We start from the raw sequence: 15,267 nt of genomic DNA on the forward strand, positions 1-15,267 counted from the left end.
TCTATTGATTGGGTTTGTCTTACCTCTGCTCTAATCATAGCATGGACCACAGCAGCTCATAGTTTTACTTCTGCTACTTGTTTCATGCCACTGGAAAGATCCAACTGGAAAGCATGAAAAAGAAGGCGTCAAACCTTTAATATTATTTAAAAATGTAGCTGGACTGAGTCAGTTTAACTGGAGCCATGCTGCAGCTCTGCACACATACTCTGTCAGTCTAAAGCTATTTGGGTTTATTTGGGCCCCTCTCTGTGGAACCAGCTGCCATTGGGAGGCAAAGCCTTCAGTTATCAGGCTCCTCTCTGTGGAACCAGCTGCCAGTTTGGGAGGCAGAGCCTTCAGTTGTCGGGCCCCTCTCTGTGGAACCAGCTGCCAGTTTGGGAGGCAGAGCCCTCAGTTATCAGGCCCCTCTCTGAGGAACCAGCTGCCAGTTTGAGAGGCAGAGCCTTCAGTTATCAGGCCCCTCTCTGTGGAACCAGCTGCCAGTTTGGGAGGCAGAGCCTTCAGTTATCAGGCCCCTCTCTGTGGAACCAGCTGCCAGTTTGGGAGGCAGAGCCTTCAGTTATCAGGCCCCTCTCTGTGGAACCAGCTGCCAGTTTGGGAGGCAGAGCCTTCAGTTATCAGGCCCCTCTCTGTGGAACCAGCTGCCAGTTTGGGAGGCAGAGCCTTCAGTTATCAGGCCCCTCTCTGTGGAACCAGCTGCCAGTTTGGGAGGCAGAGCCTTCAGTTATCAGGCCCCTCTCTGTGGAACCAGCTGCCAGTTTGGGAGGCAGAGCCTTCAGTTATCAGGCCCCTCTCTGTGGAACCAGCTGCCAGTTTGGGAGGCAGAGCCTTCTGTTATCAGGCCCCTCTCTGTGGAACCAGCTGCCAGTTTGGGAGGCAGAGCCTTCAGTTATCAGGCCCCTCTCTGTGGAACCAGCTGCCAGTTTGGGAGGCAGAGCCTTCAGTTATCAGGCCCCTTTCTGTGGAACCAGCTGCCAGTTTGGGAGGCAGAGCCTTCAGTTATCAGGCCCCTCTCTGTGCCATTTTGGCTTCAGGAAGCAGACACCCTTTCCACTTTTAAGACCAGGCTTAAAACTTTCCTTTCTGATAAAGCTTATAGTTAGGGATGGCTCAGGTGACCCTGAAACATCCCATAGTTAAGCTGCTACAAGCCCAGCCTGCTGGGGGAGCTCCCATGATGTACCTCTCCTCCCTCTGCTCTCTTTCCTCTCCATGTACGTTACATGTACATTAACTTGTGTTATGAATGGACTAATTTGGAATTGAATTGGATTCTAATTGGCTTGAACTTTGCCTTTGAAGCATCTTGAGATGACTTGTTGGAATGTGGCGCTTTATGAATAAAACTTAATTTAATTTGTGTTAATGTTGCCATTTCTTTCTGTTGCCACTCAGTTTTTAATCATTTCAGGGTTTTTTTTAAACTTTTTTTAAATTAATTTTATTTATATATTTAAAGACCACCTCCACATTTGCATAATGAGGTGGAAATGTTCACAGGAAGTCAAAAAGAGAGAAAATATGGAAATAAATGGGTTTGGGGGAAAAAAATTAAAATGGGAAACATGATCAAATAAACATGAAATATATCCCAGCTTTATAAAACGATTAAACTGAAACTTTATTGTCAGAGTAAATAAAAAGCAACATGAAGGGAAGATCAAACAGTCAATAAATGATGTTTTCATTTCAGTTTACGAGCATTTATCATCACATAGAACATTATTTTTGGATTATGTCAGTTTCGGCCCTGCTCAGCAGACGACGGGCTCCACGGCTTCAGCGGCGTCTTCGTACCAGGATGAGAGGGGTTGCCGTGGTTACCGACTCACGCAGGCGGCCGATCTTATTGTGAACACAAAAACAAGCTGAAACTAAACCGGCGTGTCGCTGTTTGCTGCGGGGAGGAGCAGAGGCCTGGAGAGTATCAGCCGCTTTATTACAAACACACACTTCAGTCTCACTGTGCACCACTGTTAACTGGGGCCCTGCTCGTCTTCCCGCCTCATCCTCTTCCTCAGCTGCTCCCCGATGTCCTCCAGAGGGTTCTTCCTGGAGGAGAGCGCCTTCACGGCCTCGCTGAAGCGGCTGCTCTCAGCTTCCCTGAAAGAGGCACAAACACGCTGAGGCTACAGAGGTGTGGGGCGTGGCGAGGAAGAGCAAAGAGGAAGGAAGTAACTCACAGGAGTTTACGTTTCTGAGACTGCTTCATCTGACTGAAGTCTGTGGGCTCCGGCCTCTTCACCGGCCTGAAAAGGACGAGAGAGAGAAGGTCACACAGCGACACGGTTTCACCATTTAATGTGAATCACGTTAAACCCTGAACGCCTCTTCATGTTAAACCCAGAACTAAACCCTGATGATGGAGCCTCTGAGCTGACTCACATCTTGTTCTTCCTGCTCTTGCGGCGGGTTGTGAGGGACGCTGTACTGGGGGTGATGAGCTGACAGAGCTCCGGCAAGGCGTCAGCCAGTGGCCTCATGTCCCCCACCACGGGCGTAGCCTGCCTCCGGGCCTCGGCCGCCTGCTGCTCTTTAGCCTGTTTGATGGAGCTGATTTCTGAAAGACAGCAGAGGAGTCCACAGAATAAAGGTGTTACAGGTCCACATGAAAACATTTAACACACTCACCACAGAACATAATAATCAAATATTACCCCCCCCCTCTTTTTATGTAACTTCTTGGAATTAGAAGCAAGCTGCCTTTGTAATTGCCCTTAATTCCTGCTAACTGTGTGCTGGGGCGTCGGGTTTCAGCGGGGCACAGACAGCAGCCATTAGCACCTAATTATACGCCTGAAGAGGACCCGTGTCCTGTTACTGAGGAATGGATCGGCTCAGCAGAGGCGTACGGTTACAGGCCTGATGGCAATGACTGGAGCCGACGGGGCGCTGCGATGGAGATGTGTCCACGCGTCAGAGTTAGAAATGTGTTCATTCAAAGTGGATAATCAGGGCCAACATTAGGTGTCCACTCACTGCTGAGCCATCTGTCCCTCCTCTCCTTCATCTTCTCTTTCTTTGACTGGACCTTCTTCTCCTCTGGGCCTGTGGAAACAAACACAATTCATGTTAAAAATCACTCTGTGGAGCCAGGCATGTACATCACCACTGTGTTGCCATAGCAACACACACATAGAGTGGAGTAAACTAGCAGGACTAGCAGTCCCTGTTACTGTCCCGTAACGGGGACCGGCAGCTGGGTGGAAACGGTTCTGTCCTGTAACGGGGACCGGCAGCTGGGTGGAAACGGTTCTGTCCTGTAACGGGGACCGGCAGCTGGGTGGAAACGGTTCTGTCCTGTAACGGGGACCGGCAGCTGGGTGGAAACGGTTCTGTCCTGTAACGGGGACCGGCAGCTGGGTGGAAACGGTTCTGTCCTGTAACAGGGACCGGCAGCTGGGTGGAAACGGTTCTGTCCTGTAACAGGGACCGGCAGCTGGGTGGAAACGGTTCTGTCCTGTAACAGGGACCGGCAGCTGGGTGGAAACGGTTCTGTCCTGTAACAGGGACCGGCAGCTGGGTGGAAACGGTTCTGTCCTGTAACAGGGACCGGCAGCTGGGTGGAAACGGTTCTGTCCTGTAACAGGGACCGGCAGCTGGGTGGAAACGGTTCTGTCCTGTAACAGGGACCGGCAGCTGGGTGGAAACAGTTCTGTCCTGTAACAGGGACCGGCAGCTGGGTGGAAACAGTTCTGTCCTGTAACAGTTCTGTCGTGTAACAAGGACCGGCAGCTGGGTGGAAACGGTTCTGTCCTGTAACGGGGACCGGCAGCTGGGTGGAAACAGTCCTGTCCTGTAACAGGGACCGGCAGCTGGGTGGAAACAGTCCTGTCCTGTAACAGGGACCGGCAGCTGGGTGGAAACGGTTCTGTCCTGTAACGGGGACCGGCAGCTGGGTGGAAACTGTTCTGTCCTGTAACGGGGACCGGCAGCTGGGTGGAAACGGTTCTGTCCTGTAACGGGGACCGGCAGCTGGGTGGAAACGGTTCTGTCCTGTAACGGGGACCGGCAGCTGGGTGGAAACGGTTCTGTCCTGTAACGGGGACCGGCAGCTGGGTGGAAACGGTTCTGTCCTGTAACGGGGACCGGCAGCTGGGTGGAAACGGTTCTGTCCTGTAACGGGGACCGGCAGCTGGGTGGAAACAGTTCTGTCCTGTAACGGGGACCGGCAGCTGGGTGGAAATGGCTCTGTCCTGTAACAGGGACCGGCAGCTGGGTGGAAACAGGGCCACAGAACTGGTCTGTGGGAGCAGGTGGAGGTTCAGGGCTGCCACCCAGCTTCACCTTTAGTTTTGGTGTAGCTTTTAGTTTGCTCAGCTTTTATTAGGAAGGGTTAGTTAAGAAATTAGGAACAGGAATTAGCTGAATAAAACAACTCCAGATGTGTTTTAACTCCCCTTCTTCCTTTATAACAGAGGGACGGGTACCATCTGAAAAATGAGACCCAGGGAGGCTGTGTTCCCTGGCATGGAGCTCAGCTCAGGCTCATTATCTCCTCTCATCTGCCACCATCCCGCAAACAACAGTGTTTCTGCTGCTGTTTGCAGGAAGAGAACAGGCAAAGATAGGCATCTGCTGCTGACTACAAATGCGGGTAGAGGTGAAGAAATGGGATCCGTCCTGAGCCGGCGGGGGCGTCTGTAGTGTTTGTGGAGGGGGGGGAACGGGAGGGCGCTTTACCACCGCTGCAGTCCCACAGGGAGCATCGTCTTTCCACTGCCAGATGAAATGGATAGCTGTGATTACGGCCGACTCCTCATCGCACTGACAGCCTGGCTCTGATGGAGGGGATGATGAGAGGGGAATAAAAAGAGATTCTGGCTGAACAACACAACTGTCACAGTTTAATTGGACTTTACACGAGTTTGATGTTTGGCAGCATTTTCAATCCATTCGGAATCTCTGACTGAATCCTTTTAAGGAGTTTGTCTGATGGGGAATTCAGTTTTATTGAGATCCAGAACTGATCTTTGGCAGGTTTTAGAGGAAAAATACAAATTCAATGGAAAATAATCCCTGAAATGCCTGATTTATAAAACCAAATATTTCATGTGTCTCCATGAGGAAACACATGTGAGGCTGAGGTCCTTCTTCTTAATGAGGCAGAGGTACTTCTTAATGAGGCCGAGGTCCTTCTTCTTAATGAGGCAGAGGTACTTCTTGATGAGGCCGAGATCCTTCTTAAGGAGGCCGAGGTCCTTCTTGATGAGGCTGAGGTCCTTCTTAAGGAGGCCGAGGTCCTTCTTGATGAGGCCGAGGTCCTTCTTGATGAGGCAGAGGTCCTTCTTAAGGAGGCCGAGGTCCTTCTTGATGAGGCCGAGGTCCTGCTTAATGAAGCAGAGGTCCTTCTTGATGAGGCAGAGGTCCTTCTTGATGAGGCAGAGGTCCTTCTTGATGAGGCAGAGGTCCTTCTTGATGAGGCAGAGGTCCTTCTTGATGAGGCAGAGGTCCTTCTTAAGGAGGCCAAGGTCCTTCTTGATGAGGCCGAGGACCTTCTTGATGAGGCCGAGCTCCTTCTTGATGAGGCCGAGAGGTCCTTCTTGATGAGGCCGAGGTCCTTCTTAAGGAGGCCGAGGTCCTTCTTAAGGAGGCCGAGGTCCTTCTTGATGAGGCCGAGGTCCTGCTTAATGAGGCCGAGGTCCTTCTTGATGAGGCAGAGGTCCTTCTTGATGAGGCAGAGGTCCTTCTTGATGAGGCCGAGGTCCTTCTTAAGGAGGCCGAGGTCCTTCTTGATGAGGCCGAGGTCCTTCTTGATGAGGCCGAGCTCCTTCTTAAGGAGGCCGAGGTCCTTCTTAAGGAGGCTGAGGTCCTTCTTAATGAGGCCGAGGTCCTTCTTCTTAATGAGGCAGAGGTACTTCTTGATGAGGCCGAGGTCCTTCTTAAGGAGGCCGAGGTCCTTCTTGATGAGGCTGAGGTCCTTCTTAAGGAGGCCGAGGTCCTTCTTGATGAGGCCGAGGTCCTTCTTGATGAGGCAGAGGTCCTTCTTAAGGAGGCCGAGGTCCTTCTTGATGAGGCCGAGGTCCTGCTTAATGAAGCAGAGGTCCTTCTTGATGAGGCAGAGGTCCTTCTTGATGAGGCAGAGGTCCTTCTTGATGAGGCAGAGGTCCTTCTTGATGAGGCAGAGGTCCTTCTTGATGAGGCAGAGGTCCTTCTTGATGAGGCAGAGGTCCTTCTTAAGGAGGCCAAGGTCCTTCTTGATGAGGCCGAGGACCTTCTTGATGAGGCCGAGCTCCTTCTTGATGAGGCCGAGAGGTCCTTCTTGATGAGGCCGAGGTCCTTCTTAAGGAGGCCGAGGTCCTTCTTGATGAGACCGAGGTCCTGCTTAATGAGGCCGAGGTCCTTCTTGATGAGGCAGAGGTCCTTCTTGATGAGGCAGAGGTCCTTCTTGATGAGGCCGAGGTCCTTCTTAAGGAGGCCAAGGTCCTTCTTGATGAGGCCGAGGTCCTTCTTGATGAGGCCGAGCTCCTTCTTGATGAGGCCGAGGTCCTTCTTGATGAGGCCGAGCTCCTTCTTAAGGAGGCCGAGGTCCTTCTTAAGGAGGCTGAGGTCCTTCTTAATGAGGCCGAGGTCCTTCTTAATTCACCCCAAGTATGCTGCTCCAGGCACACTTTTAATCTTGCTCGCTTTCTTTTTAATGCCGTCATATTCATTACCCTTCCAGTTACCTCTTCTGTTTGTTTCATTAAGAAAATACATTGGAAGCAAATTCATTCAGTCTTAAAGACATAAAGACCTGGATGACTCAGAACTGTCTGCTTCTAAATTCAGACAAAACTGAAGTCGTTATCTTTGGACCTGAGCGTTTCAGGGAGAAATTGTCTAGCTGTATAGTTACTCTAGATGGTATTTCCTTGGCTTCTAGTTCTACAGTGAGGAACCTTGGAGTTATTTTTGACCAGAACTTATCATTTGACTCGCATATAAAACAGGTTTCTAGGACTGCCTTCTTTCACCTTCGTAATATTGTTAAAATCAGGAACATCTTGTCTCAGAGTGATGCAGAAAAACTAGTCCATGCATTTGTTACTTCAAGATTGGACTACTGTAATTCTTTATTATTGGGCTGTCCCACATATTCTCTGAAAAGCCTTCAGTTGATCCAAAATGCTGCAGCCAGAGTTTTGATGAGAACTAACAGGAGAGATCATATTTCTCCAGTTTTAGCTTCTCTTCATTGGCTCCCTGTTAAATTCAGAATAGAATTTAAGATTCTTCTCCTTACATATAAAGCTCTTAATGACCGAGCTCCATCATATCTTAAAGATCTCATTGTAAGATATTTTCCTAACAGATCACTTCGTTCCGAAACTGCAGGTTTACTTGAGGTTCCCAGAGTTTCTAAAAGTAGAATGGGAGGCAGAGCCTTCAGTTATCAGGCCCCTCTCTTGTGGAATAAGCTGCCAGTAAATGTCCGGGATGCAGACACCCTTTCCACTTTTAAGACCAGGCTTAAAACTTTCCTTTTTTATAAAGCTTATAGTTAGGTCTGTTGAATCTGATAGTGTGTCTGCTAGTGTGTCTTGTTCTGCCTCCACCTCTGGCACCCTCTATACTTTCATTACCCCCTACCCGAACCAGGGTTTGAATCCCATTCCCGCTTATCTTACCTCTTTTATTTCTCCCCCTACCCGAACCAGGGTTTGCATCCCCACCCAGCTGTGACTGGTGTGCAGTTGGTGAGAGTGAGTTGTATGGCTTTGTTTTTGCTGGTATTTTTAGTGAATATAGGACTGTTTAGGTGAATTTGTCTGCGTATCTGCTAGTGTGTCTTGTCCTGCCTCCACCTCTGGCACCTTCTATACTTTCATTACCCCCTACCCGAACCAGGGTTTGAATCCCATTCCCGCTTATCTTACCTCTTTTATTTCTCCCCCTACCCGAACCAGGGTTTGCATCCCCACCCCGCTGTGACTGGTGTGCAGTTGGTGAGAGGCTGAGGTAGTTTGTGGCTGTAAAAAGATGGTTGTTGTGGTGTGAGGAGCAGATCTATATAGGGAGTATAGGGAATTACTTACTGAGTCTGGTCCTTTATTTATTTATTTTTTCGTTAGCACAAGTTTCTTGTGTTTACCTTGAATAGGGATGGCTCAGGTGATCCTGAAACATCCCATAGTTAAGCTGCTATAGGCCCAGCCTGCTGGGGGGACTCATCTGTCACACCTTTCCTCACTTTACTCTCTTTATGTATATGTGATATTATTGTGGTCATTAACTCGTGTTTCCCTGTTCCAACAGATATCCTTTGAATGGTGTTACAGTGCCGCCACCCCCCCCCCCCTTCTGTCTTCTCAAACCCCAGCTGGTCGAGGCGGATGGCCACCCTCCCTGAGTCTGGTTCTGCCAGAGGTTTCTTCCTGTTAAAAGGGAGTCGTTTCTCTCCACAGTCGCCTCAGGCACGCTCAGGCCGGGAGATTGGACCGAAAAACATAAAGTTTTCAGTGTAATCTGTTGGTTTTCTTAGCTAGGAAATTGTTTTTGAATTGGCTCTATATGAACGAATTGGATTATTTTATGAATTATGATTATTATTAATTAATTGAATTCCAATTGGCTTGAATTGGACTTACTATCTAAGTGCCTTGAGATGACATTTGTTGTATTTGGCGCTATATAAATAAAAATGAATTGAATTGAATTGAATTCAGATTTTCTAAACAAATACTTTGAAAGCAGCAGATAGTCAAACAAAAAGTAAAAAAAGATACATCAATCATCATTTTAATCCCAACCCAGCCCTCTGAATCATAATCTACTCAAACAGAGCTGGAGATCTCCATCCTTAGAGGTAAGCAGTGTTTAATTAGCTGACCTCAAGATGAAGGACCCAGGGTCTGCCTGGTGGCAATACCACACCATTACTGGACTGAAACAGAGCTGTTTGTCTGAGACCAAGGCGCAGAAGACTGGTTCTGCATGAGACAGGTTGCAGAGACAGAAACTTTGGCTCACTGAGCTAACCGATGGCACACCTCAAACACAGAGCCTCTTTCTGTGACATCATGGGAAAATCAAGAGAAATCTACCAAGACATCAGGAAAAGCCAGGTTCATCCTTAATGTCCTGACGCCTGGAGTTCCCATGTTCATCTGTTCCAACATAAATATCCAGGAACATGCTCAGCTGCTCTCTGCTGCAGTAACACAGGCCTCTTACACCCTCTGGTGGGCAGATACAAACAGCTCAATGAAGGCACGGTGCATTCTGTTCCATAAGGAGCCATGTGGTTAACACCAGCTGACCCAGCACAAGAAGAAGTCGCTATTTTACAGACCGATGGCTGGTTTAAGGTATACGATACCGATTTATTTATGTCGTAGTGGATTCTCAGTCATCCAGTTAGATCTTTCAATCATTATTTTGCTCAGCTCTTGTATGACATCCAAATCAGACATCTTCATATCAATCCTTTTGGAATCAACCCCATACCACTTCCCACTAAAGATACACGTACGCAGGCTCTCATAATATTCGAGCATTTCACTCCTACTCAGTGCTTAATCCGACCCGGTTACAACATTTACAGAGGAAGAGTGGAAGAGATGTCCAGAGGCCCACATGAAGACAATCATTCATGGTTAATCTAAGGGTCGGCCCATCATGTTGGACATGTGAGGGGACAGAGGACCCTCTGATGCACATGTTAAAGGACTGCCCTAAGATACAGGAAGTCTGCAAGAATTACGGCCCACGCTGAACATATCCTGAGGTAGGGCTGCAGCTATACCACTTTTTTTTTTTTCAAACCGATACGATACGATACGATACCAATCTGAGTACTTGTCGATACCGAGTACCGATGCCGATACTTCTACCAAAAAAAAAAAAAAATGCAATGAATTGGAAGATAGGTTTCGGTCTCACTAGCCTAACCACACTGTTCCTGATTAGCTCGACATCTCCCCTAGATAAAAAAATCTAAAAAAAATACAACAAAGATGACAAGCCACCCTCTGATCGCGGTCTTCATGCAATGAATTGGTATCGGTTCATGGTATCGGTTAACTTTAACAAGTATATTAGAATAGTATCTGCCCGATACCCGATACCAGTATCAGTGCAACCCTATCCTGAGGCATAAAACCCCATTCTCTGCCCAGATATTTGTCTGAGAGGAACCGTCACTTCTTAGGGACATTAGCCCCTCAGATGCCAAACATAGCTGGTTATGACAGCTCCGAGTAGCGCTGCCTACTGATCGGGAGGTGAACTGCCTTGGGTATCTAACAGCCCGACGGAGAACTTCCAAAGGTTTAACAGCCTCTGCGTGACCACGGAGACGGATTGATGGATAGCAACGGAGAAGCATACTGAGGACTTTAGGGGCTCCGAGCTCCTCGGGGTGCACATCACTGAGGAACTTACCGGGACTATCAACGCCTCCTCCTTAGCCTAGAAATGCAAGGCAAGGCAAGGCAAGGCAATTTTATTTATAGAGCACAATTCATACACAGGGCAATTCAAAGTGCTTTACAGCTACATAAAATCACAAGAAGGCAATAAAACCATTAAAAAGGAATAAAAAAAATAAAAGAAAGAAATTAAAAAAGAAAGAAATTTAAAACCCATTAAAATAATCATTAAGTAATTAAAAAGTGAAGAGTGCAGATAAAATACTTTCAGGTGTCATATGCACAGCTAAATAGAACTGTTTTCAGCCTGGATTTAAACATTGTCAGAGTTGAGGCCTGTCTCACATCTTCTGGAAGACTGTTCCAGATTTTAGGGGCATAAAACTGAAACGCAGCCTCACCTTGTTTAGTCCTGACTCTGGGCCCCAGCAGGAGACCCCTCCCTGAGGCAGGAGACCCCTCCCTGAGGTTCTCAGAGCCCAAGTTGGTTCATATGGCTCTAACATGTCAGAGATGTACTTTGGCGCTTGACCGTGAAGAGACTTGTACACGAGCAGAGCTGTTTTAAAGTCTATTCTCTGAGCGACAGGAAGCCAGTGCAGAGACCTGAGCACCGGACTAATATGGTCGTATTTCCTGGTTCTAGTCAGGACTCGAGCAGGAGCGTTCTGGATGTACTGCAGCTGTCTTACAGCCCGTTTAGAGCCCAGTGAGCAGGCCGTTACAGCAGTCTAACCTGCTGGAGACAAACGCATGGATCAGTCTCTCTAAGTCTGGTTTAGACACTATTCCTTTGATTCTGGCAAAGTTTTTTAGATGGTAAAAAGCTGCTGATGTTACAGATTTAATGTGGCTGTTAAAGTTCAGGTCTGAGTCCAATATTACCCCGAGATTTCTAACTTGATAGTTAGGTTTTAGAGAGAGAGTCTCAAAGTGACGGATAACACTTTCTCTTTGTTTCTGTGGGCCACAGACAATGATTTCAGTTTTGTCTGAGTTTAGCTGGAGGAAATTGTTTTGCATCCACACACTGATCTGTTCGATGCAGCGACACAGTGTATCTACAGGCCCAGCAGAGACTACAGTTCCTGCCTTTCCCCTCCCATCCTCATCCCAATCTACAGAGGCAGCACTGAGAGTCTGGTACAGCAGCTGCAACACACCTGCAGAGGGTGGTGAAGACAGCTGACAGCAGTGTGCACGTGGACCTTTTCAGCCATGCACTTACTGTAACTTCTCTGTCTGGCACACAGAACCATGTTACACACATATTCTCCATCTATTCAGAACCTTGTCTAACGTGTCTGACAACTATGGAAGTCATTTTTCCTTGAATCTGACCTGAAAGCTGTCCTTTCCCACTTAGTGGTAAATATCTTCTGCTATTTAATGTCTTCCTTTTCTATCTAACCTGTGGAAATGTACTGGGGCTTCCAGCTGTGGGCTTCACCCCGGTTTCTCTGTTTTTGGTGACAATAAAATTCAGTTGACGCGGCTTTTTTCCATCTTTAAAGGGATAGTTCGCCTCTTTTGACATGAAGCTGTATGACATCCCATATCAGCAACATCATTTATGAACATTTTCTTACCCCCTGCTGCGTCCTGTGAGCAGAGTTCCAGCCTCGTTTTGGTGTTGATGAAGGTAGTTCGGCTAGTTGGCTGGGGTTTAAAAAATAAAGCGTTGTGCTTCTCAGAACAATATGCTTTCAAAAGAGTAATACATTTGCATCACAAAATCGTTCTCCAGGAAAAATCGATTTGGGCTTTTTTCTCTACGGCTAGCGCCATGTATAAAATATATTTGATATATTTTATATTTTATAAAATATTATATTATTTTAATATATAAAAATATATTATTATTATTAAAATAATAATAATAATTTTATTATTAAATAATAATTTAATATTATTTATTAAATTATAAAAATATGAAATAATAAATAAATAACTTATTAATTCATAAATTAAATTCGTATCACTGCGTGCTGTGTAGACTGTGCAGACCGAGCAGTCCCCTGCTTCCGAGCGGCAGCACGCAGTGATACGAAGGGAGAGAAAGTAGCGCCAAGCGATTGTGAGGTCTGACTTTTTCCTGGAGAACGATTTTGTGATGCAAATGTATTACTCTTTTGAACGCATATTGTTTTGAGAAGCAAAACGCTTTATTGTTTAAACCCCAGCCAACTAGCCGGACTACCTTCGTCATGTCAGAAGAGGCGAACTACCCCTTTAACAGTGGAAACGTCACTGAATGAGCCACGCGGTCTGCGCACCCTCAGCAGAAGACAACACTGACCTTTCTCGGTGTTTGTGGGCACATCTGGAGGTTCCTCAAACTTCAGAGTTTGAACCAGGGCCTCTGGAGAGATGTTGGTGCCCGCAAAGATCCGGGAGGGCAGCGGGCTCTGTGCGGGGATCTGGGGGGGATCCGAAAGCCGTCATAATCACGTCAGATAGGTGTTGAACTGTTCTTACTGCATCAGAGACGCTCATCTCCAGCCTCATTGTTCAGGGGCTGCTCACCTGTGTGACGCCTCTGATGCTTTCCACAGGTGGGGGCTGCCCTCCCTGCAACGCGGCGGGCCTCAGCAGACACACCGCGGACCCGGCGGGCCGGGAGAGGCCCTCGGCCCGGTCCAGCTTCACCGCCTCCTGGTGAAGCTTCTGCCGGACATGTTTGATCTTTCCAACCATGATGGAGAAGCCGACTTCATGTGAAGAGGGTGTCCGGCAGCGTGTGACGCACGTCAAATCCGCCACGCCACCGGAAGTGAAGAAGTTAACACTTCAAACGGTAAACGTCGCGTTTTTTCATTTGTTTTCTAACCCTTTGATCTTTTGGCTCCACGTGTCTGAAACTCAGAGTCACGTGACTGTTCATTATAAACAACCATGAGCCTTTCTTTCACTTCAAAGCTTTGCCTCAATAAACGGATAAAAGCCGCGGCTCTTTCACAGAGTCGCATTATTTTGTAGATACACACCGGAAATGAGTTATTGAACTCGGCTACCTTGACCGGAAATGGTGTCCCGTTTAAGTGCGTCGGTACAGAACGGCTTAATAGAATAGTTCCGCATCCGACTAGTAAACAAGAGCTTCCTGTATTGTCATTTATCCATTAAATTGTAGATATATTTGTAAATGTTCCTAACATCTATCCCTCAAATTAATAAAAAAAAAAAAGATTTAAATTTGTTGCAGATAGATATATTTATTAAAGACTCGTAGTCCAGATCACATAGAAAAACAATCAATAATAGAAGTACATAAAAAAGAACATTCATAAATAAATAAATAAAAATTGAAATAAAGAGTAGAAAACTGTTATAATTGCAAAAACAAATCTGGAAACAACAGAACACCTATTTTATGAATGTGAGACTGTCCAAAATTTGTTGAAATCTCTACATGACTTAAAATCGTCCAGTTCCATAAACACTGATTTAGCAGGTGTAATCCTCAAAGATAAAAAACAAAACAAAAACAGAGTTCTTGGTAAATAACCTCATCATCATCACTAAATATTATATTCACAAGTGTCAATATGCCAAATCCCCACCTTCATTGCATTAAAACATTTAATATCGTTGTTACAAAAATGTCTGAAACCTATAAATAATCCCCGTGCAGATAAATTATACACACTCATAGCACATTTTAACCTGTCCTAACCTCTTCTAACTCTTTAGAATGGACTTACCTTTTCTTTTCTCCTTGTTTTTGATTATTTATTATCCCTTTTTTTTTAATCTTTTTATCTTTTATCTAAGATTTTTCAATGTTTATTTTTCTATAAGAGATAGCCCACACTACAATAATTTAATTTCTTTCCATTTGTACTATATATGGTGTGAACATGTGAGTTTAAAAAAACTGTGTACTTTTGAGTATATCATTGTTTTGTCAATGTGACATGTTTAAATAAAAAATTTTAAATTGTAAATGTTTCTTGTGTTTTTTACTCCTTTTTCAATGATTATTTTCCAGGTGGGCAGCAGCGGCTCGCCACAGGGACATGTGGTGTTTATCAAATCAGATCAAATTTATCTATAGCACATTTCATGTACAAAACAAAGTGCTTTACATAAAATAAAAGCATTGCAGCAGGGAGTGGAAGAAGCATTAAAATACATAAAAGAATATAAAGAGAAACAAATAAAATAATTTAAATAAATTTAAAAACAAGCAACAGTCCAGATAAGTTCAAAGATAGCGTGCAGATTTCATGCATAGACACATGAGAACAGAAATGTTTTTAACCTGGATTTAAAAATGTCTCCATTTGGTGAAAGTTTAATCTCCACTGGCAGTTTGTTCCACTTGTTTGCAGCATAACAGCTAAATGCTGCTTCTCCATGTTTAGTCTGGACTCTGGACTGGACCAGCTGACCTGAGTCCTTGGATCTAAGAGCTCTGCTGGGTTTATATTCTCTGAACAGATCACAGATGTATTTTGGGCCTAAACCGTTCTGGGATTTGTAAACCATCAGCAGGCTTTTAAAATCTATTCTGTGACTGACTGGAAGCCAGAGTAAAGATTTTAAAGCTGCTGTGATGTGTTCAGATCTCTTCAGATCTCGGGTTAAAACTCCAGCAGCAGCGTTCTGGATGAGCTGCAGATGTTTAATGCATTCAGTGACCACAGTCACCAAAATTAATTAAACTCTTTTCTCAATCAAGGCAAGTTTAAACTACAGCTACATAAAATCACAAGAAGGCAATAAAATCATTCCAAAAAAACATTAAAAAAAAGAATCATTAATGAAATTAAAAGTGAAGAGTGCAGATAAAATACTTTCAGGTGTCATATGCACAGCTAAATAGAACTGTTTTCAGCCTGGATTTAAACATTGTCAGAGTTGAGGCCTGTCTCACATCTTCTGGAAGACTGTTCCAGATTTTAGGAGC

General features: G+C 45.8%; 1 protein-coding gene across 1 annotated transcript; it reads right to left on the reverse strand.

Annotated features, from left to right (window-relative positions):
• Window positions 1-1,599: 1,599 nt before the first annotated feature.
• Window positions 1,600-13,116, reverse strand: slx9 (SLX9 ribosome biogenesis factor). Its single transcript, XM_075477208.1, has 6 exons — window positions 12,882-13,116; window positions 12,655-12,775; window positions 2,983-3,051; window positions 2,389-2,563; window positions 2,187-2,252; window positions 1,600-2,106 (listed from the first exon to the last, which is right to left on the reverse strand). Exons 1-6 carry the CDS (start codon window positions 13,050-13,052, stop codon window positions 1,980-1,982), a joined length of 729 nt encoding a protein of 242 aa, XP_075333323.1. The 5' UTR covers window positions 13,053-13,116; the 3' UTR covers window positions 1,600-1,979.
• Window positions 13,117-15,267: the final 2,151 nt, after the last annotated feature.

Source organism: Odontesthes bonariensis, chromosome 11, assembly GCF_027942865.1.
Source record: "Odontesthes bonariensis isolate fOdoBon6 chromosome 11, fOdoBon6.hap1, whole genome shotgun sequence".
NCBI lineage: Eukaryota > Metazoa > Chordata > Actinopteri > Atheriniformes > Atherinopsidae > Odontesthes > Odontesthes bonariensis.